Source organism: Hyaena hyaena, unplaced genomic scaffold, assembly GCF_003009895.1.
Source record: "Hyaena hyaena isolate Hyena2069 unplaced genomic scaffold, ASM300989v1 scaffold_1604, whole genome shotgun sequence".
Lineage (NCBI taxonomy): Eukaryota > Metazoa > Chordata > Mammalia > Carnivora > Hyaenidae > Hyaena > Hyaena hyaena.
In genome coordinates, this window is record NW_024082239.1 from 93,430 (window position 1) to 117,111 (window position 23,682).

The 23,682-nt window shown below is 49.6% G+C and overlaps 1 protein-coding gene across 2 annotated transcripts in view; it reads right to left on the reverse strand.

Annotated features, from left to right (window-relative positions):
• Positions 1–22,339, reverse strand: part of VIPR2 (vasoactive intestinal peptide receptor 2) — a 65,860-nt gene extending 43,521 nt beyond the window's left edge. For both annotated transcript variants that reach the window (XM_039224339.1, XM_039224338.1), the window contains exons 1-2: positions 22,277–22,339; positions 20,010–20,109 (exon numbers count right to left, since the gene is read on the reverse strand). In XM_039224339.1, coding sequence (XP_039080270.1) covers positions 20,010–20,109; positions 22,277–22,339 — 163 coding nt within the window. The remainder of the gene's footprint in view (positions 1–20,009; positions 20,110–22,276) is intronic.
• Between the last annotated feature and the right edge of the window lie 1,343 nt (positions 22,340–23,682).

The following is a 23,682-nucleotide window of genomic DNA, read 5'->3' on the forward strand; positions in this document are numbered from 1 at the left end:
CCAAGTTTTGCAGATGAAAATACTTTCTAGAAGTTTTTAAAATAAAAATGAAAATATATTCGTTCTAAAAATTTAATTACATACCAATGATTAAATGAGTAATAAATTCATACTATATTAAGGTCCTTACATATTTAAAGAAAATATTGCTCTTAAAGAAATACTCAGAGTAAGTCATCAAGTACAAATGAATCACTAGCTACTCCAAGCTGTGCCCAGGCTGGAGAGACCAGGGCAGGGAGTGGCCCTGCAACGAGACCACATGGGACACTGCCCCATGCTGGCACAGGACAGGGGGTGGCTGCTGAGCCTCAGATGACACAGGTCAGGGCCGGGGTTCTCAACAGAGATCCAGTGAGGTAGAAAGTGAAGGTGTCCAAGTCTCCAGGGAAACAGTAGTGGCCGAGCCTTTCTACCACTGGGAAAGCAGTGTGTTCTGACCATTGGCCATGGGTTATTGTGAAGGTTCAATGTCTTCACCACAAAAATGACAAATTTCTGCTTTAACAATGAAATCTTAATGGAGATTTATTAAGTCCACGGGTTCATTTCAGTCACTCTTTTCCCAGTATAGTAAGATTTGACTTAAGTACCTAGAGTCTGATGGGCCAGTCCCTTCAACTGCTGGCAAGCAGTTCCTTTATTGTGCATTAAATGGACCCACACATAGCAGGCAATGTAGGACTCAGAGGCTATGGTGGCCGAGAGTAACCGGCCTTCCTACCTACAGTCGAGCAGGGAGAATGGTCTGCCGGGCCCAGGGGCCAGTGCAGAGGAGGACGGCAGGCTGGCAATGAGACATTTACATCCGTGGTGAGTCTGAGGGCAGGAGACAGCCAGTGACGAGTCAATGAGCTTCTCTCTTCTACTTCCCAAATCTCACAAAAATGACATCAACATGTTTGAAAAGGGCTGCAGCCAGAGATGTCAATAAGCTTCGAAGATAAAAAATGTATGTGTGGGAAGTATTGAGGCAGAGCACAGGGACACCCTAACGAGCCCGCAGCAGGGCGAGAAGCAAGCGGAAGTTGACACCCACTGGAAGGGCTCTGGATGCAGGACCCCCCCGGGACTGAATTCAAGAGAATCACGTTAAGTGTGACTTCTGAGCATTGAGACCTCCATCCTTCCTTCCCCTGTCAGTTTTTCCTGAAGGCTGACCTCTGCCACCTAACTATATCAGGACCCACAGGAGGCCCCAGATCAGCCAGGCCTACTGGGGCAGGAGGGTGGGGGCCCAGGAGGAGAGGCTCTAAGGAAGAAATGGCTTTGTGATAACCTTTTGGATGCAATTGTCCTGAGAGTATTTTGTTGTTCTGGTACAAAGGTTGATGCCTAATTATCAATAGATTCATAGAAAATGAAGAAATAGAAAAGTCAGGCACTTACTGTTCCAGGAAAAGCATAAAGTTATACAAGAAAGGAAATATTGATTGTTATGTGGTCAGATGTGATCATAATGCAGACCAACAATTGTGACATGACTGTTGGAGGGCAGATTGGAGGAGGGACAGAAGTGTGACACACAGGGCCCACTCTCAATAAAAGAACAGTAGGAATGAAGACATTACATGTGGGAGCAAAGGCTAGTCTGAAAAATGATGAGCAGTCTGGATTGTGGAAGACAAGGCGGCCCAGGGGAGGCTGTCAATCAGGCCTGCATGAGGAGTTGATTTTTGTCATGCGCTGGTGGCAACCCTTGGTATTTACGATGGTGATGATAAAATCAAGAGTCTACCTGAAAGGAGGAAAAGTCTGTGCATATCAAATAGACTCTGAAAGGTTACCTGACAGAATTTAGCAACCATTCCTGATGTTCAAAAACTCTAAATAAGAAAATAACATAACGAGACCACTCTAATATGACAAAGACTATTTGTTTACGTTAGAAAGTATTATTAGAAATGGTTAAACACAGTGTGCAAGCAAAGTCAGGAACCTGGCTAGATACTTGCTATCACCATTGTTATTTAACAAAAGTCAGTAGTTTTAGCTTAAACAACAATTAAAAGAAAGTGAACCCGTGGGTACATTGCTATAAAACTGAGAAACAAGTCCCAGAGCTGCACTTTCCAGTCTGGCAACCCCTCGCTATGTGTGACCATTTAAATTTAAATCTAAATTAATTAAAATTAAATACAATAAAAATTCAGTTCCTCAGTCGCAGTAGCTGAATTTCAAACTGGAGCTCAGGGCCAGGCATGGTTTGTGGCTGTGACATCACAGGTGGAAAACATGTCCATCTTCACAGGAAGTTCTCTGGGAGCTCAAGTTAAAACAAGCCACCACACAGCTAACCAAAAGCCACTCTTACAAATTATCAAGAAGCTTATGGGGAACCTGAGTGGCTCAGTCAGTTAAGCATCCAACTTCGGCTCAGGTCATGATCTCACGGTCCGTGAGTTCGAACCTCGCATTGGGCTCTGTGCTGACAGCTCAGGGCCTGGAGCCTGCTTGGGATTCTGTGTCTCCCTCTCTCTCTGACCCTCCCTGCTAACACTGTCTCTCTCTCTCTCTCTCTCTCTCTATCTCTCTCAGAAATAAATAAAACATTAAAAAACCCCAAATTATCAAGAAGCTTAAAGCAAAGAGAGAAAATAATAAAGCGCATCATTGCTGTACCTGTACTAATGCTGAGGGTAAGCCAGCCCAGACAGATGAGACTTTCTCCATGTGGTAGTTTATCAGCTAAAAGCGCTCACATACATTATCTAAAATATTTTATGAATAAATATAAGTGAGACTTTTTTTGGTAAAAATGTATTTTTCATTTATCACACAAATATTTTCTGTTTTTCAAAATCCACCAAAGAGATGAAGAAGAAACTCTCTTATTTAAGTGATGGTTAGTGGCTTGGTGAATTGAAAAGCCAGGGGAAAAAATGCCTCAGACAGCTATTAATTTAAAACAGAGGGGTGCTGGGTAGCTGAGTCAGTTAAGCCTCTGACTTCGGTTCAAGTGGTTTGGGAGTTCGAGCCCCGTGTCGGGCTCTGTGCTGACAGCTGAGCCTGGAGGCTGCTTTGGATTCTGTGTCTCCCTGTCCCTCTGCCCTCCCCTGCTAGCACTCTGTCTCTGTCTCTCTGTCTCTGTCTCTGTCTCTCTCTCTCAAAAATAAACTTTAATAAAAAAATAAAACACAAAAGTGTATCTTAACCTTGGAACATACAGCCAAAGGCTTTCCTTTGAGAATGGGCTTGCTGACTGGGCTTTGCAGTGTCTCTTCTGCATCAACACACCCTGAAGCCTTGTCTAGGATTCCCACTTTGAGAGTCTGGAGTGGGCCACCAGCCTCCTGCCAAACTACAGTTCCAAAACTGACCCCAGCTGTCACCCTCACCTCCTACTCCACAGCTGTTAGGCAACTTGCTTCTCCTAGTCTTTCCGATGCGCACACACTAGTTTTCTCAGAGGCAAGTGTGAGGTTTTTTTTGTTTTTTGTTTCTCCATCAGCTTGCATGCTATTTCACTGGGTGAGTAACAGATTTAGGGGGGACCTGTATGTTGCAAAGTGTCCCCGAGGCTGCAGGGAGGTGACAGGTGGGCAGGGAGAGCCCTTACCAGGAGCCTGGCCAATTACAAGGGAAAAGCAAGTACAGGAGCCCACTGTCAACTACACTCTAGACTCAACAGCTCAGAAAAACTGACCTTCCACGTGTGCAGCCTGCAGACTTTTCTTAGGCCTCACAGCACCATCACCACATGGATACCGCCCTCTATGAGGTTCCTGGGTTACTGCGGGCAGTGGCCATGCCCCGATCCATCTACCTTTCTACCATGAGAGGATCCAGTCCCAGACAAATATCAGCTCACAGAGAGAGAACCTTAGGAAACCCTGGGCCTGGCTCTGAGAGATGGACTGTGAGGGTCCCACATTCACAGAGTGATGGAGGCCTGTTTCCCCAGCACGCACCAGGAAGCAGTGAGCAGTGACAGGGTGGAGGGGGGCTCAGTTGCTGCAGCCCTGCCTGTGGAGAAAAGGCTGGGCTGCACCAGGAGGCCACGGCCTCCGAATCTCCTGGCTCCAGACGGAGTGGGGGATGGGCTGCAGGAACAGGGGAGTGGGGAGAGGAGAGTGAGAGAAAACTGTTTCTGGCCGGGCAGTGTTTGCCAGGATGCCTCCCTCCACATTAAGAGGAAATATTACCAGTAACTTCCTGCATTAAAAAACTTAATGTAAGTTGAAAGTCATGAGCAGCAAAGCTTCTTCCAGAATCAGACATTGCAGGGAAGCTTGGGAGGTCCGCCCAGAGCTCCCTCAGCAGGGAGCTACTGACCAAGGGGCCTCTCTTCTTCCCAGTTAACCCGGCACTCGCCAGGTGGGAGCCCTAACGGTTCCACGGGCAGTTTCTGCAGCCAGACGTCTCTCCCATCTCCACGGCCAGAATCCTGAGTAAAGTCCTGTAAGAGGAATTTCAGTTGCTTGGATGTGAAGGGATACTCTGCTCGGAACCATTTTACTGGTTTCCAGAAGCTGTTTATGAAAACGAGCGTCAGCCACACCCACCTGCGTGAACGCATAGACACACCAGCGAGACAGAGCAGGGTCAGCATCGCACGCGCCTGCCTGTCCTCTGTGCTGGTCCCTGTCTGTCGTGCGAGTGGCTCAGGAGTTCATGTGCATAAGGAAACGGAGCGGGAGGGTGGGAGACACTGCGAGGTATTTGCTAATAGAGGCAGGAGGGGAAAGGGGAAAAGGCCCCATCTGGGATCCGCTTGGCTCACGGGGCTTCCCACAGCCCGCGGTGGAAACACACCATCACATCCAAGGGCTTTCATTACAGATGCTGTTTTGATTTAGTTTTTATTTTTTATTTTTTTCTTAGTTTATTGTCAAGTTGGTTTGCATATAACACCCAGTGCTGATCCCCACAAGTGCCCTCCTCCATGCCCATCACCCCCCTCCCCTCCCCTCCACCCCCATCAGCCCTCAGTTTGTTCTCAGCATTCAAGAGTCTCTCATGGTTTGCCTCCCTCCCTCTCCCCCACTATTTTCCCCCTTCTTCTCCCCCACGGTCCTCCGTTAAGTTCCTCCTAATCTTCCTATATGTGCAAACCTTGCTCAAGAAAGACTAGAAAGACATCACGTCTCGTTCTGACCACCAGCACATGCCAAACTTTTCTAAACCTCAATTTCGCCCTCTGTAAAGTGGAGGTGATCCCCGACAGCACACTGAGCAGAAAATTTAGAGACTACGAGGTCAGAGGGCACTCACGCGCTCCTAAGGGTGCTGAAGCGCCCCCCGCCCCTCGTCTGCACCTCCCCAAACCCAGGAGCTGAGCCCAACAACCAGCCCCCCAGATGTGGCCACTGGAAGAGACACAGGTGGTGCCACAGCATTAATGATGATAGTGGCAGAGTGGACAGAGATAATGCCTCTTGTGGGCGAGGCTCTGCCCTCAGCACTTTGGATACATGAACTCATTTAGTCACCAAAACCCCATTGCACAGAGGAAGAGGCAGGCACAAGAGCCTGAACCCTTGGCCCACACAGCCTCTGTGCTGACTCAAGCGGGGTGGAGCGTAGACAGTCAGGGGGCCCAGGCTTGGTGTCCCTGGAGGCACCAGGCAAGTGGCCCCGCCTGGGGGTGGGAGGCCTCTGATCGCACTGGCACTGCGGCCTCTACAGGGGCTGCCCCTGGGGCCTGTATTTTGACCTGGGGCGACTCAGGCCACGTGAATCATTGCACATCTCCCAGTGGGAAAAAAGCACTTTAAAAACAAATGTCACCTTTCCTCACTCCGTTTGTCACTGCCCTCATCAGTCCCTTAAAATAAGTACCAATGCTTTGCCAGGCACAAAAAGTAGGAAATGTGATCGTTCAGAGGGTCAGCGGGACAATCATTCTAAAAGACACAACATTTCGTTACGGGAAGAGACTTACAACTCATCTGCGAAACACTCCACTGTGTGGAGGGGACCTCGAGGCTGGGAGATTGTCTCAGGTCATGAGACCCCGTTCAAGCCCTCGTCACACCCCACCGCCCCGGCATCTGTCCACTGACAATTTCTCAGGACTTAAGGTCACGGTAAAAGCACCTCACCAAAATATTTCTTTAAAATTCTACATGTTTTTCCAGCTGTGCATTCTACACCCACTGGAAGTGTGTTTCCACGTTAGGTCAGTCCACACAAGAGGAGAACGGAGACACCGCGCCGACGCACCCCCTCCTAGCGGTCTAGCATGCAGCCTGCAGCGTGAGGGGAAACCCACGACTCACGTTTACAGGGTGTGCACTGATAAGCCTGTGCCAGGCCCGATCTGCAAGGGAGCCGTCCCTTCGTGCCTGCCCAGTGGGAAACGCAGGCTGTGCCCCTCGAGTTTCTGATGACTGTGGGCTGAGGCACAGGCTGGTTTCCAGCAGCCTGCGGTGTGGCAGGGGCTGGGAGGGCCTCCGGGGCTTGAGAAGGCTCAGAGCTGACCTCAGAAGCTCTCCTGGTGGCAACCTCCACCCCCACTTCCCTGTGCAATGGGACAGGGCCTCTGTCTCTCAGCCACAGCCCCTGGCTCCTGGGCAGAGGACAAGGTCGCACTCAGGGGTGAGGCCACGCCTGTGCCCTCAGGCAGACTCATCTCAAGAGGCCCCCAAATGCCTCCAAAGCAGCTGGTCCCTTTTGTTTTCACATGGCTCATTCATTTTTATTCCTTGAGGAAGAGCCTTGCTTTGCACTCTGTTCTTGTAGGACAAGAACGAACCCGATAAAAGCTGAGACAAGAGCAACGCAGAGCAGGCGGCCTTGGGTGTCTGGGGCCCGTGTGAACTGTAGTCTCAGTCCGGCCCATTAGAATGAGAACCGAGGAGCCCCGACTGCACAGCCTGGCAGCCACCTAAGAGTTTTCCACAGATCCTCTGAGCTCAAAATTCGGATGTAATGGGGGCACCTGGGGGCCTCAGTCAGTTAAGTGTCCGACTTAGGCTCAGGTCATGATCTCACGGTTTGTGGGTTCGAGCCCCGCGTCGGGCTCTGTGCTGACAGCTCGGAGCCTGGAGCTGTTTCAGATTCTGTTTCTCCCTCTCTCTCTGACCCTCCCCTGCTCACACTGCCTCTCTCTCTCTCTCTCAGAAATAAATAAAACATTAAAAAAATGTTTTAATTCTGATGTAATAGTCTCTTCGTTTTGGTCATCAAAGTCATTGATCTGTTTCCCATTTCCAGCCCCCCTCCATGCCTATTATCAATTTAAAGAACTAAAAGCTCGATGGAATGACTCACCAATTGAGTTTGAATAAACCCTTTTTAAAAAGTGTTTTGTCTGTGAACACAGCCGTATGTTCTGACCTGAATCTCCAGACAAGCTGGCTCCTGCCCGGCTGCTGCCTGCTGGCCCCAGGGCCATGCCGCACCAGGCTCACTGAGGGGACACCGACCTATCCTTTCCTGCAAGGTGCTCACAAACAGGGGAACACACAGGCAGCTCTCCGAGGCTACCAGGGCCAGGAAGACTTCTGTGGCTAGCATTCTCCCGTCATTCTAGAGGCCATGTACTGGTGGGCACACAGGATTCAGAAGACCAGATGTGGCTCTGATGGACAACTGTGGACCCTCTAATTTCTCCCAGTGGTGGGCGGTCAGCACATCCTGAAGCAACCCTCCCACCTCGGGGGCCTCAGGTCACTGTAAGATTTGTCCCATGTCCCACAGTCAAAACTAAGCTAGTTGTAATTTCTGCTCTCAGACCTAATTCGGCTTCTGGAGGCTTCAGTGGCCAGTTGCAGGTACAAGTGCAGCAACTTAAATTCTCATCCCCACCCAGCTTTGACTCTCTGGGCACCCCAAGTACTCAGAGAGCACCCCCGGACACCGAGACCAGCGTTTCCCAGCGGCCTGAGGTGAGCACACAGCACAGGAAGGACCCCAGGGTCTCTGTGTCCTGTGCTCAGGGTGACCAGGGTGGAGGCGCGGAAGTCCTCCCTCCAGAGCTGCCAGGAGCAGCAGAGAACACTTTGTGCTGTCTCCTCTCAGTGGTCGCTGTAAACAAGGCTCCCAGTGCAGCTGACAAAGCCCGCAGGAAGCTGCCTGGAGATGCCCCGCGGGTCCAGGCCCCCAGCCCTGCGGACAGTGAACAGGATCTCCGGTAAACCCGCCCCTGGATCCAGAGTCTCCAAAACACCCTTCCCTCTCCTAAATGTTCCCACCAGGCCCTCCCTCGGCTTCAGGTTTTCTCCTTGGATATCTTTGCCTGTTGCCTGTTCAGGTGGCCAATTACAAATATCCTGTTACTCTAAGTCCTTAGAAGCCCAGTTAATCTGAAGCCAGAACAGTGATGATCAAATACTAGATGACAGATTCCTTCTTTCTGTTGTTCTAAGGATGCATATTTACTTTGTTTGTTCTTAAAATATTTACCAGTGAGATAAGGCAAGATACATCCAATCCATGCATTCGCGAAGCTGGGTTGGTGCTGAATGCTCTTTTAAAAATGCCACAGTCAGGAAGGGTGAAAGTAATGCTTCCTGGCAGAAGCAGAGTGGAAAAGGGGCTTTTGAGCAGAAACAGCCAATGCAATAACCCGGCAAGACTAATGAATGTGCTCTGGACATTCAGAGACCATCGGTGCAGGTGAAAGACAAGCACATGCCAGCAGCATGTTCTCAGAAGGGTCTGGAAGACAAGTTAATAGAACAAGCTTGGGACATGGTGACAACCCAGTTGTCTGTCGTCCGTGGAGGCAGAAGTGAAACAACACACTGTCCGAGCCACAGCCTGCACTTTCTTCATGATGTAACAGAGCTCATAGTTGACATGAGCCTGATCCTCTTTTCATCTGCAGTAACGAGTATTCATTTCCTCAACCAGTGTTTACTGAGGACCTACTATGTTCCCAAGGCTGCACTATCACAGGTTACCTACGCCAGGAGGGCCTTGACCAAGACACAGCAAGAGAAACAGCACAGAGACATCAGCTGGGGACTGGTGCTTTGGCATTCCTCGGGCTTGTACACGAGTCCACAAAGCAGGTTAAGCCCTGGGTCCCTGAGAGAAACAGCTAACAGGCGTGGGTGAGGCCCTGGGACCATACTGCTTCCTTAGGTCACCTGGAAGACACCTGGATTTTACACATTAGAAAACCCAGGTCCCAAGGCCGACCTGGGACTCCAAAGGCAGTTAAGGTGCTATAAGGGATATTTTACAGGGAAGGTATTTTTCAGACAATGCCAGGATACCCCAATAATCTGTCTAATTAGGGTGCCGAATGAAGTAATCCCCTCCTCAGTAGCCTGGAGGTGAACCACAACTAAGGTCTGGACATATTTGCTGGAACACTGCCACTGGATGGCGCTTTGAAAACAGATCACTTTGAAACTTCGCATCTGGAAGCAGAAAGGTTTTATTTTGGGGATGGCGGTGCAGGTGGGTTTCATCAGTGAGAGGCATATTCTGGGACTCAAACTCACACTAACTCAAGACTCAAAACCCAGAATTAACCAAGGCTGTTAACCAAACAAAAGAATTTTTCAAAAAAGAGATCCAGTTTGAACTTACATATTTTAAATATATGCCGAATCTTGGGCGCCTGGGTCGCTCAGTCGGTTACGTATCCGACTTCAGCTCAGGTCATGATCTCACGATTCGTGGGTTCGAGCCCCGCGTTTGGGCTCTGTGCTGACAGTTCAGAGCCTGGAGCCTGCTTTGGATTCTGTCTCTCTTTCTCTCTCTGCCCCTCCTCCATTTGCACTCTGTCTCTCTCTCTCTCAAAAACAAACATAAAAAAATTTTTTTTTATTTAAAAGTGTGCCGAATCCAATAAATCCCAAACATCAGAATGTCCTCCAAGTTGAGCCTGAGTGAAAATGTGATGTCTGTGGGTGGGACCCCCGCTCAGCACCGCTGCCCAAGGATGGGCTGCGGACACTTCAGAGGTGGGGACAGCACCCACACCCCCCTCAGGCGGCCTGCAGAAGCCTGTGCAAGGCCCTAAAATGGCGTCAGTATAGGAAAACTGATGTGTGTGCTAAATTGTGTGCAACATGCTTGTGTCTTTCACTCATTGAAGTGTTTGCTGTCATTACTGTCTATAAGCAGCCTCTGTTTCCTTAAACGTTAAATATTCTCAAAAGCCTTGCTCCCAATGTCTGTGACAACGCGGGGCCATGTGAACCCCTGGCGGGGCAGGGCACTGCTCTGCTGCAGAGGCCGACATGCTGGGGCTCCTGCCCTGTGATTCTCAGGATAACCCTCCACAGATTTACGATCAGGATTTGGGTGACTTCCCAGGACCGTTCCAGGACATGCTTCTACCAGTGTTATGATGAGCATCACAAATCATCCTCGCACACAGCACAGCAGACACACAGCTGAGTGTGACCCCGGGTGTGAGAACCAACCCAAGTACAGAAACGCCTGGCCCTGCTCTTCCAAGCCAAGGGTGCCCCCAGCTCCCTCTGGTACCGGCCGCTGTGGGAGGCGCAGCTGTGAAGAGGACCAGTGTGGCACAGCCGCCCGGGCCCCAGGAGTGTCTGCCAGTCAGCGCCCCAGGTCCAGATCTGGTGACTTCCCCAGGCCCGACCCCTCCCCTGGTGGCCCTGCGTGTGGGGCCCCCTGTACCTCACCCTGCCCTCCCTGCCCACCTCTTCCTTCAGCTCTGCCTTGGAGCTCGCCTCTGCATGCAAGGCCTTCTGCCGAATATAGTCCCACCCGCTCAGCTGCCCTCTGCCTCTCCCTGTCTCTTCTGCTCCTGCATGGACTCAGTGGTCCCCACTCCAAGGTACCTCTTCCTCCGCCCTCAGCTCCTCTTGCACTTCTGGGGAGCAGCGGACTCACACCGTCTGCACTTCGGCTGCTGGCTGCGCCCAGCTGTGGCAATGGCTCTTCCCATCGCCCCTGTAGCAGACACCTTCATCCCCCACCTGGGATGTTACTCACCTAGCGGGCTCCTCTGCTCCCAGGGCCACCCTAATGACTCCTCTCAGAAGCATCTGCCCCCTGAGCCTGCCTGAAGCACAGCTCACTTTCCAGACTCCCTCAATGGAAACACTCCCTTCTCTGAATCCCTGTGGAACAAGCAGACGGGCGTGCATGGATCTCTTCCTGTCTCAGGGTACTGAGCCCAGGGGCTCACAGGACAGAGCGCAAGTACTGGGGAGGGGGCATTTGCTGCCCTTGTCACGGGGGCTACGCGGGCAGGGTCCCGTGGGGCAACCTGGCCGCACCCCCACTGTCCTCCCAAACAGGCCTCTGTCCTCTCTCCTCAGGGACAGAGGGAGCTGTGAAGAAGTCACAGATTTGGAAAGCTGTGTTAATATTTCCCTGGAATGGGGGGAGAGGGCCTTTGGAGGTAGCTCCTAGGCTGTCAGAGCACTGCTGACTGAGTCACAGTAAGCATGCCATCCCAGGGGGTGCAGATGTCTGGGAATGTTCTGGGCCACAGATTTGTCATCCTGGACTTCACAGCCCCACCTCCAGAAAGACCACAGTTGCTGGTGACGGGGCCGTGTTCACACAGAAAAGATGAGAGCAAGGGGACCCCATCAGGGGTGTGATGAGGAAACTAAACCCAAAGGCACAAGGTACCAATCAAGGTCCTGTCCGGAAACTTCAAAACCATCACTGTAGGCCAGAGAAAAGGAGATGTTGATTTCACAAAGGGAATATTAAACGATGGGAATCCTTAGCCAAAGAGGTAGCTTCTGTTGAACATGCTGACAGTTAAAATGAGCGCTCAAGAGAGGCACAGTCCCGGCTAATAGATGGCGTGGTGTCGAAGGAATCTCACCTCCCTTTGAAGCAGACATTAAGGAGGAAGAAAACCCTTTTCTAAAGCATCTGCTCTCTAAAAGAATAAATATGGCTTTGTAAAAAGAGCATTTGACTAGGGGTCCAGGGGCTGGGCTCTGTGTGCCACCAACTTGGACGAGACTCTCAGGATGGAGGCCCCCCGACCCGTGCTGTGTCCATGTCGGCCTCTCGCGTCCTGAGACAGGGCTCAGCACAGCCTCTCGGGGACACAGCACGCAGGGTGCCTTCCCTCTGCCCTGCGCTGGTGGGGCTCGCACAGTCTGTGCTCTCAGGTCAATCCGGGCGGGTCAGGAAGGGTCCCTCCAGCAGAAGCGTTGGTGCCAAGAGGCCGAGGAGTCTGAGACGGGTGCCACGGCCGCAGTACGAGAGGGCGAGTGCTCACTGTCATGACAGAAGCAACACAGCGCTGGGCCCGGGGCAGGGTGGCTGGAGCCCCCAGGTGGCAGTGACCCGTCCCAGGTCTGACCCAGGACACATGAGGTCACCGCACAGGGCTGCTGTGCATGAAATGTTTACAGTAAATTGCCAAAGTACTGGTCGCTGGTTCGCTTATGATCAAAAGGCATCCATTGTTCTTGGTAGTTTTCCCACCCACCCTTGTTCTGTCTTATCTCTGAGTAAAGATAACAGAAGTCCTTAATCATTTTTCTATCACTGTCGGTTTCTGGTTCCAGGTAAACTGATGTCACTGTATGCCCACATTCTCTGGTTTCCCCTCAGAAATCCTGCTGTCTTTTGACTCAAAACCCTGAAATCCCTGCTCACCCCGCTGCCCTGCCGCAGGGGACAGGGTTCCCAGAGGGGACAATCACGGTCCCACCCCAATTTGTCTTCACGCCTTCCCTCCTGGCAACCCCTCCATAACAACACGCTGAAAAAGTTAATGAAAGACAGACTCAGCCAATGCATCAGCAAATGACAAGACAGCCTCATTGTCACTCACTCCATGATACAAGGCAACCACGGGAAACCAGAGGCTCTGACTTCAGGGTATTTCAATGCAGAGTCCCCTGGAACTGGTGTTTGACCCCGAAAACTCCACAAAGCCTTGCAACTGAACAACTTCAAATGTCCAAGTCCTTGTCAGGAAGGGCCGCCGGGGCTATCAAAAATATGTAAGACAAAAAGCCTCCAAGAATCCAAGGGGGGGCACGCAATAGCGACACTCGTTACTACGCATCATCCACATGGCGGCACTGGCCCCGAGCCCGTGACAGCCAGTGCCAGGTGGACACCGTGGCTCCGTCCGAGGTGTGTGCACAGAGCACGGGTGCCGGGGGCTGTGAGCCCCCCACGGCTCCCAAGCCAGGGCACAAGGCTCCAGAGAGAGCAGGCTGTGGAAACTCCCACCTGAAAACACAGCACGCAAAATGGGTGTGCAAACAGGAAACAATTAGAACTTGCGCTGCCAGGGGTCACCGAGAGAAGAAACCCAGCTTGAAAGCCCTATTCCCACCAACCAGAATAGCTGCAGAACATGCCACTGGTCCTGTGGGAACCCGGCGGAAGGAGGAAATTTGAGCTTAGAGGCGAGCACATGAAGCAAAGAGGCAGAAGCAGTGGAGGCCGCCGTTAGGCCGCTGAGCCGAGCCTTGGGGTCACCAGCACCAGGGACTGGCCTGGTCTTAGAAGGAAGGACGGGAGAAGCTAACTTGGTCCAAATCAGTGCAGTGTGAGCCCGCTTTGAAGTTCCTTCCTGTGATTTAATGGAGCATCAGGTTTCAGCCTTCTTCTTCCAAACAAGATCGGCGGTCACTGGGGCTTCTAGGTGTGCAGGTGCCTCACCTACTAGAAGCTGATCTCTTGTTTATGGTCCCTGCTGTGAGTCTAAACATAAAAATTTAACTCAAGGTAGAATTTTTTCAATGAGATTTGTTTCCTGTAAAAAGTAAACTTGGAGTCATTACTTGCAGAAAATTCAGTAAGTGATTGATTATTTATATAACCAAGGCCACTAGCTGATTTTAAGGAGTTTAGAATTGTGAGAAATCTAGATCCAGTCCAATGGGAAAAAACAGATTAGGCTATTTAACCTATCGGCCCAAAGAGATTTGGACTAGAACAAGGGCCTGCTTACGTCAGAGGGAAAGTGAAAGGGGGAAGAAACGGCCCTCTAGCGCCACCCTGACGTCAGAAGGGCAGCTGCCTACTCCTTGGCCAGGCCCTGAATTCTCGAATGCTTCCCTTCAGACCTACGTGAATAGAAGATCTACTGGCGTGTCTGCTAAGGACCAGGAATCGAAAGCCATGAATACAGTGCTTGCTCTTCAAGGGCTCGTGCTCTGCAGGGAGAGAGACAGCCACGCAGCCACAAAGCAGACAAAGCACGGACAGCAGGGCTCTGTGCACATGCTGTGGTGCCCGGGAACAGGCGCCTGGGACAAGTGAGCATCCAAGAAGAGTCCGCAGAAGAGACATCTTCCTCACTTGATTTTCAGGAAGGGTCTAGTTCCCTTTGTGATAAAAAGGTGCAAGGAAAAGACTAGATGTAAAATGTAATCACTTATATTTTATGTGACACAACCATCACAGAAATAAGAAAGCTGTTAAAATGTTACTCAGTCACAGGAGGAGAATGTTTCAATTTCATGACCAGTGGCTTGAAGCCCACCATGCTGGTGAAGTATTTTATTCACATGAACAAACGCAGGCATTAGAGCACAGCTTGTAAGCTACTTAAAAGCCCAGGAGTCTGGGACAGACTGACCAAGTATGTTAGAATACTACGCATCTCTCAATAGAATATTTAAATACAGAACCGTGTCCAAATACGTTGCTGAAGTTGAAAACAAAAAGGAAAGACTGAGTACAGACCAGAGTATACGGGTATATGGTACCAAGCTTCCGTTTGTCCAAAGGAGAAATGGGGAGGGATACGCACACATACTGTGTGCGCGCGGGTCTTTCGGAGGTAAGGGAGGGTGCTGGATGTTTGGAGTGGGAAATATTTGCCATTAGATATGGTTTTGAATGGTTTTTTTCCATGTGCATATATCACTTAATTTTTAATATGAAAAATGTCATTAATTTGTTCAACAAAAGCTTATTCAATATCTTTTTAAATGCCAAGTACTGTGTAAGACCTTGGGCTGTGGTGGACACGAAATGCCCTCTCCCCCTTGAGGCAGCGTGGTAGGACAGCTGGCTGTGGTCACAAAAGTCATGCCACGAATGAAACAGACAGTCAACCCTACTGAGAAGCCACAGTCCCGGGAAGAGCACGGACAGCTCTGTTTCGGATGTCTTCTTGAGGATGTGACAGACAGACCCGTGCTGCCCTCTGGGCCGAGCCCAGGAGATGAGAGCACCTTTCTCTGGGGCAAAGGCCGGGCCAGAGGGCTCCTCGGCTGTGACGGGTTAGGCCACCGCCTCAGTCCTGTGGGGCCTGGGAAAGGGAACTATGTGAACATGACGCCCAAGCTGCCTGTCTGCCAGGGGCAGTCAGGTCTCTCTCTGACCGTGGGTCCCAGGTCCGCAGGTGAAAATGTGGCAGCCTAACTTGTTAGCTTGCAAGTATGGGGAATCCAAACCCCTCACAGCTCTTGACAACTAGATCAAAACTCATCTAGTACCCTTTGTTTAAGAAACCAAAGAAAAGTAAGTTTTCTAGTCTGGCACTTCCCATGGCATTCGTTCTAAGCTAACATTTGCCATCAGACCCATTTCAGCCTGGCACCTTCATGGAACAGCTCAGAGGGTAGAGCTATCAAGAAAACATGGGTACCACTGCTGCCCCTCCCGGACACGGGCCACATCCCCTCCAGGTCCAGGCATAAATAATATAAAGTCACATAGAAGTTCCTATCCAATCTGCACACAGGCAGGAAAACTGGGCAAAGCCTGGAGTAGCTGACTCACGCCCTCCCTGCTGCAGGTCAGCACGGGCCACCGCTAGGGAACAGTGCTGGATTTTAGCTGTATTTTTAGGCATCTGTGGCCTCAGAGGGCCTCATATATCTATTAGTAAGATTAAGTTAGTCTTGTCAATGAATTAATATTAAGTGACAAAGTGACAAAGCTCTAAAGACTTCCTACGCTTTTCTTTCTTATAAAGTAAATCCTTTAAAGGGGTTTAAAATTGAAATTGTTTTTTGTCTGGATTTATGTGTTTGTGTTTGTTTTATTTTATTTTATTTTAATTTTTAAATGTTTTATTTATTTCTGAGAGAGAGAGAGAGAGAGAGCGTGAGCAGGGGAGGGTTAGAGAGAATGGGAAACACAGAATCTGAAGACAGGCTCCAGGCTCTGAGCTGTCAGCACAGAGCCCGACGCCGGGCTTGAACCCACAAACCGTGAGATCGTGACCTGAGCCGAAGTCGGACGCTTAACCGACTGAGCCGCCGGCGCCCCGTTTGTGTTTGTTTTAGGTTCAGCATGTAATAAAAAGAATTCCTCGTCAGATTTATACAAATTACCTCACTGTAACCTAAAGCTGGTTTTCCTTGCTTCTGTTTTCACATCAATTTCTGAATCCTACAGAATTTAAAAGTTGATACCACAGACCCTTAATATCTCCTCTCACTTTTAATTTCACTAAAAGTAAGCAAATGTACACTTTCTTGTCATCTGATCAGAATGCCTTCACTCTGCTTCTGGCTTCCCTCATGTACAATGTCTTTATTCTGGTAACTTATTACTATTTATATCCCTGGCATTTGAGCCCTGCATATTTCAAAGAGTAAGAAAAAAAGGAATTTAGAACACAAGTTGTCTCTCTTTACAGAAAGCTGAAGAGTAGCCAGGCCTAAAAGACTGTCACAGGGCCACCTGTCTCCTCAAGGGCAGCTGGCCTGTTACAGGCTCTTCCTGCAAACCAGAAGGTGAAATGGGTCACACGCAGATATGTTTGCTACAGAGCTAATATTAATAATAAAATCTTTCAATATAAGAAAATGTCCAAGGACCGACACTTTGCCATTACAAGAAAACTGAGGGACCTTTTCCTCCACCAACTCCAAACATGGAAGTTTATCTAAAACTACCATATTCTTTCTGCTCCAGCTGATGTCAGGATGAGCTTAGTGATTTTCAAAGACTCTGCCCTTAGGTATTGCCATCCAGCCGTCTGGTGTGGGTCACATACAGATCGCCTCCGGGACACAGAACCAAGGCTGGAGGGACATGTGAAGGAGACCTAACGGATGTTGGAAATGTCCTGGCCCATCTCTGCACCATCACACAGACAGCAATCTGACAGCTCTCAGGCTGTGTCTCCCTGCGCCAGAGGGGGTTCCCTTTTCTCCTGCCAAATTTTTTAAAGAATTAGTCGTACATTTTTAAGCAATTGGAATATTTTATGTATCAGTTTGCATTCCTGGTATTCTCCGAACCTAGGAACTGAGCAGTCTGGTACCTGCATTTCCTCCCTGTAACAACTGAGGGATGTAAGGAGGAGCTGCCATCCACAGTTCTAACGTGCCCACCGTCCCACGTGGCCCTGCCCAGCCGCACGGCCATCAGCTCTCCCTTAGGCCGACACCTGATACTCATGAAGGGCTGGCCTGGGACCAGGGGTCAGACCTGTGCCTTTGGAATAGAGTACAACTAAAAGGACATTGTTTTGAACTAATGGATTCCACACTCCATCTATGCGAGACAACTAAAGAATCTTTTATATCTATATCTATATAGATATTTAAAAAAAACCCTGATAGTGGATCATAACATCCTAATTCATCATGGAGGAAAACTTCACTTCCCTGAACCAGTCTCGTCTCCCATCTCACAGCACCCGTCCGGGGGTCACTGGCACAGACTTACAGATGCCCCTTCTGTCCTGCTCTGTCCGTCATCCCCCCGGGGCCCAGTGTGACAGGATTCCTCTGGGGGAAAGTCATGAGCTGTATTCTATTTTTTAAATGTTAAGTGTTCCTTGTTGCCCACTGAAATAGTGCCAGTTTTCTATTTGTTAACAAAATGTTCTTGATGAATGTAGGAAATCAAGAGTGACAAGAAAGAAACACTAAGTATTCTAGGAGCTTTTCCCTAAAACATCAGTTGTGAGAGATGCAAGGGGAGGCAAGTAGACACCCAGGTGCACACAAGGGACAGGTGTGTTGTCTGTAAACTATCTACCAACAATAATAAAATCGAGTACAACTTGGTCTACTGTTCATTTTGAGCACGTGCCAGCCATGTCAAGGCAATCTGCCTCCCTCCCCCAATTCGGGAGTGTCTGTGCATACCCATGGTGGATGGCAGAGGGCCTGGGAAGTCTGCAGGAATGAGAAGTGTTCGGCCCCATGGAGCCTATGAATGAATGCCCTTTGAAGAGTGGAAGAACACACGTGAAGAAGTAGTTCTGTTCATGCTCCAGGAGAAAAATTCATGCCAGTGAGCGAACGCCATTTGTGGGCAGCCTCAGAACATGTCAAATGGCGTGAGAAGGTGGAGCTCCCTTGGGATCATCCACTGAGGCTGCAGCAGACAGCCTTCCATCCCCTCTCACGCGGGAGGCATTGTGGACGGTGCTGCAGGGACCTGGGTCCACTGGCCACTCATTAGACAATTCTTCAGTCTGTCTCTTCTCCGCATTTATTTGTCTTAAATCTCTTAATTTTCACCAAAGGGAAGAAACCTCAGTGGCCATGACGAGTGTTTCGTCTTGAGGGGGTGGCTGCCAGAACCGTGTCTCATCTGTCCTCACACCTGGTTCATGGTCAGCATGCAGCTTTGCACAGGAGCGACGCACAGTCCACGGGTGCTGTGGAGCTGAGCTACTTCATTTGCCTTTCTCTGGTCAGAGTGCTACCAGACCATTTGGAACATGTGGCCTGGGGACCGTGTGTGTGTTACAAAAATCACAGATCTTTAAGTCTGGAGGAATCCAGGGGTCAGAGACTTCATTTTTCAGCCAAGGAAGTGGAGGCTCCAGAAGGGACCAGAAAGGGTGCAGGAGGCCCGTGTTAGTAGCGGTCTGGTGCTGTGCATCCAGCATGGGAGCCCCTGGCTGCGGTGACAACCTGAAATGTGGCGGGTCCAAGTTGTAGTGCAAATGCTGGCTTTCTAAGACTTAGTATACAAAAGTGTCAGTTTCTCATCAACATTTTCTAATGATTACAAGTTGAAATGATAATGATTTGGATATTTTGGATATACGCGCTGGGTTTCTAAAACTTAATATACAAAAAATGTAAAATTTCTCATCAGTATTTTATATGGATTACAAGTTGAAATGATTATGATTTAGATATACTTATTTGGATAAAGTATATTAAAATTAATCTCACTTTTTAAAAACTTATTTTAATGTGGCAACTAGAATATTAAAAATTCCCTATGTGGTTCATATTCTATCTTTTCTGTGCTGGTCTGGTCTGGAACAAAGCCTGTGTATGTAACTCTGGTCTGAAGTCCCTCTTTAGGACACTAGACTATTTGAACACATAACATAGTCGTACTTTGATTTTAATTTTTGTCTTGAAAATGGACAGAGAAAAAGAAAGTTGAAGGACAAAAGGTTTTTGCTACTGTTATAATTTGGGTGTTCACAGAATCCTTGGAGTTTATTGACCTGGAATGTGTCTAGTTGGATAGCACGTGGTCCCAACATGGTGTTCTTTGACCCAGAGAAAATAATGAGCAAATTCACGGTATTCACAATAGGTCTATCTTCAGGAAAACAAGTCTCATTTTCCTGTTTGATTTCTGATGTTTCCACCATTCTTTTTTTTTCTAAATAATTTTTTTACTGTTTATTTATTTATTTTGAGAGAGAGAGACAGAGAGAGTAGGGGAGGGACAAAGAGACAGGGAGAGAGAATCCCAAGCAGGCTCCCCATTCAGCATTCATTGAGGAGCCTGACAGAGGGCTTGATCCCAAGAACCACGACCTCATGACCTGAACCGAAATCAAGAGTCGGCCACTTAACTGACAGAGCCACCTCTCCACCATTCTTAACTTGACTAAAATCATCTGTGATGTGACTAAAATTTTTAAATGAAAGAAATTAGATAAATACTCATTCCATAGAAAATGGAGTTGATTTTTCAATGCCCATGAAATTACCTCAGTAACTGTTGCTATTATGTTAAACCATGGATACCGTTACTGCAAGGATTATGGTTTTCTTTTAAAAGGTTTATTATGTGAAGGATTCCCAAGTCCCAATAGTCATAGGAGTTTTACCAGCATTCATTAGAAAACAGTGGAAACAGACCCTTTTTTTGAAGATGCAGATGACCTTAAGCCTCAATTTTTAGAGTGAGGCATCAGCTATTTGCCCATCAGGCTATCTGAGACCTCTGTACTCACCACACCACTATCTTACCTTTGTATTTGTCTGTCTGAGTTCTCAGAAGCTCTGCACATTTTGTCTCTTCCTCCTGTATTTCCAGATGAAATCGACACTCTGGGTGAACACTGTTCACCTGCTCAAGGTTTAAAAAAAATGGAAGTAACTAAAAATTCCACTGTAAGAGGAAAGTCAAACAACAGTTCTACAAAATAAAATAAAACGCCCCATGGTTCTAACGTGCTCCCCAAATAACACTCATTTAAAAGTTTTATATTTCTGGCATGGTTATGAAAAACCAATTTGCTTTGTTAAGGAATTATAAAATAAACATAAAATCTAATAAAATATTTTTTTACTGAACCGGAAGAAAGCTTACTAACATCATACGTTGTATGATGTTGGTACTAATTTGGCAGCAATTGGGCTCTTTAATCCAATAATCTTTCAATATTTGAGTCCTCTATTTCATAGTTCTTGATTTGATTAAACTGCATACACATCTCCTCATAAGACCGTTCTTCATGACCGAACGCTACCCCCAGACGCCCACACGCCTCATCTGAGGACAGCAACCATCTGCATCACTGAACAGAGCTCTAACAGGATAACTTCATTTGTAGAGACTGCAGGTCACAGCTGAAACTTTGGAACTTGGTGAGAAGGGGATTTTCAGAAAGATTAGAGGGGTAAGTAGGGAGACGAAGAGTGGGAAGGGTCATATCACTACGGCTGCCACTGGACAAGAGGTGGGAAATTTCCCATCCCAATAGGTCGCATGAACTAAAGGTGCGCACAGATAGTGATTAATATTGTCTATTAATGTGGCAAAAGACAAAACTACACATTTCAGTCTTAGAAGAAAATATTCTCTGATTTACTTTTATGAAAATCCAATGTTCTCGTTTTTTATTTCTCCCCAGCCCAGGTGCTCACTCAGCAGGCTGGAGCGGCACTTCCCGTCCAGTGTCTGAATAAGATTTTATTTTTACTGTAAGAGAATCATACTCTGGGTATACTCTGGTCATCTATATTTAATTATCCTATTATCAAAATGGTCAGTTAGAACTCTAACCAGGAATATAGTTTCTGAACAGAATTAAGAGAGGAAAACGTTGACACTTTTGCCACATCTACCCTCATTTAAAAAAAAGACACAAAGCGCCTCCCCCCAGCCCATTACTGGACAACCATCAACCGTAGAAACTTCTGGTTTCAGACAGATTGTACTTTCCTATATGAACAAGTCAATGGTTTAAATTTCAAAAGTAGGAAAAATATGTTGACTTAAAAAATGTTTATCAAGGTATAAAAAGACACTGTGGTTCCTGACATTCTTGGGACATGCAGAGCAAGGACTTACTCTGGGACATCTTCGAAATCAAAGCTGCTTTAGCCGGAATAATTCCTGGCACTTCTAACTCACTGGCTCTTTCAAAGCACTAAAATGACTAAGAAGGGTCTTGTTAAACCCCCCTTTCCTTTGAGGGAGGAAAGACCTGGTAACCCTTCCTACGAGACAAGGGAGCTCCTGGGTTCTTGCTCCCTCGGTAGTGAGATTCCCTCAGCGACCACAACCTGCCTCCATCGCCCTGTCCTCGGCCTCACAACCTAGGGCTCAGCGGGGCCCGGATCTGGTGACAACACGCACGTAAAAATAGGCAAGACCGGCTTCGGTCTATGCGGAGGGGCCTGGCGGGGGGACGGGGGGAAATGCAAGAAACAAGGTTGACAATTTTGATTTAAAAGGTCTTCAGATGAAAGGAAGAATTCTTGAGAATTAAATAATCTATTAAAGCAGTCATTTAACAAACCACTCTTCAGTGTATCATTTCTTTCTGTGCTCTTAAGAAACGATGAAAAAATCAGAATATTTCCGCAAGGGAACTTTCTTTAGCCACACCGTGTCCCTCAGAAACAGCCTAAAACGCACAAAACGGACTATTCACTTCCCTCCGGAACGTGAAGCCGGCGCAGGTGGCCGCAGCCCCGTCCCCTGTCCCCCCTCCGGCCGCCGCGACAGCCCGAGCACGGACGGCCCCGCGCCCTGGGAAGAGGCGCCGAGCCCGCGCCGCGTGGGCCAGCGCCTTGGAGGAAACTGGGTCCCGCTCCTCGCAAACCTGGGGCTGCAGGCGCATCTCCCCGGCGCGCGGGAGAGGGTCCGGAGCTCCCCAGATTCCGGGGGGCGCGGGTCAGTCCCGAGCCCCCACCCCCCACCTCCCGGGCGAGCGGGGGAAGCGCGGCCGGGGAGGGAGGACGAGGATCGGGGTGCAGGGAGGGCGGGGGTCGCGGGGCGCACTCACGGGGGCGAGCAGCCAGCCGCAGCAGGTCAGCAGCGCGGGCGGCAGCAGCGCGGGCGCCCTCATCCCGGCGCCAACGCGGGCCGAGCCGCGGGCGCGCACCCCCGGCTCCCGCGGTCCGAGCGCCGCGCGCCCTGCCTCTGCCGCGGGGCGGCCGCCCGCTTCCCCGCCGGCCCGGCGGCACCCCGCGCCCCGAGGCTCCGCCCCCCGCCCCGCGGCCCCGCCCCGCGCCCCCCACCCTCCCGGTCTCTTCCTCCACGCGCCCCCAGCCGCGCGCGCCCTCCCCCGGGCCCCCGGCGCTTCCCCCTCCGCCCGCGTCCCCGCCGCGCGCCCCCTGCTCCCGCAGACCGCCCGCACCCCCGGCGGCCCCCCGCGCCCTCAGCTGCTGGGAAAGCGGTGAGGAGCCGGCACGGGTGGGCCAGCAAGTGGAGAGGTCGGGGAGAGCCGGGGCGTGACCCCCCCCTTGGGAACAGGCCCCAGGTGAGAACCGAGAGGAGTCGGCGCCTGCTTGTGCCCTCCTTGTTAAATAATAAGCGAAAGACGCCCAGGAAAGTGTCGAGAACCCCAGTTAGGGTGGGTGTGCTACCTTCGAAGCCAGCGAAGCCGGCGGGTTGGGTTCGGGCGACTGAAAATAAGAGGAGTGTGAGAGTCGTTGGGTGGGGGCCGATTCCCCCCTGGGGCAGGCCGGAGGGGGGCAGGGGCGGAGGCCGGGACGCAACGGGGCGTTTCCAACGTCCCAGGGGATTCTTGCAGCACTAGAGCTAGTTGCTGGATAGCTCGCAATGAAAAATGAAACAGGTAATTCTGTCGTGGTTTTAACTTTTCGCTTGAAAATAATTTCAAACTTACACAGAGGTTAGAATAAGAAGAGTACGAAGACACCCTTAAAACGTTTTTTTAAATGGTTGTTTTTGAGAGAGAGGGAGAGACAGTGCGAGCGGGGGCGGGACTGAGAGCGAGAGAGACACAGAATCCGAAGCAGCTCCAGCCCCTGAGCCGTCATCATTTATTTAGATTCAGTAATTAAGGTTTTACCTCATTAGCTTTTTATCATTTGCGTTCTCTGACCAACTCTCCTCCTCCCCCATGTATCCATTAATACCTATCAGCCATCTGTTATCTGTCTGTCTGTCTATCATCTGTCTTTCTCTCTGGTGGGAACAGCAGTAGAGGCCAAGATCTGGATGCTCTAGGTGTGCAGTTTGGTGTCTTGAAGCTTATTGATTCTGGGTCCAGTTTGATGAACAGTTCTACTCACTATTCCACCCTGAGCAAGGCAATGAACTTCTTTGAGTTCTATGTAAATGAGAATAAGCCTACCTGCCTTCCACCTCAGAGCGTGGCTGTAAGAACCAAGATCATTAATGCATGCACACATGTCTTGTTGTTGAGGGCCTGCACTCTAAACA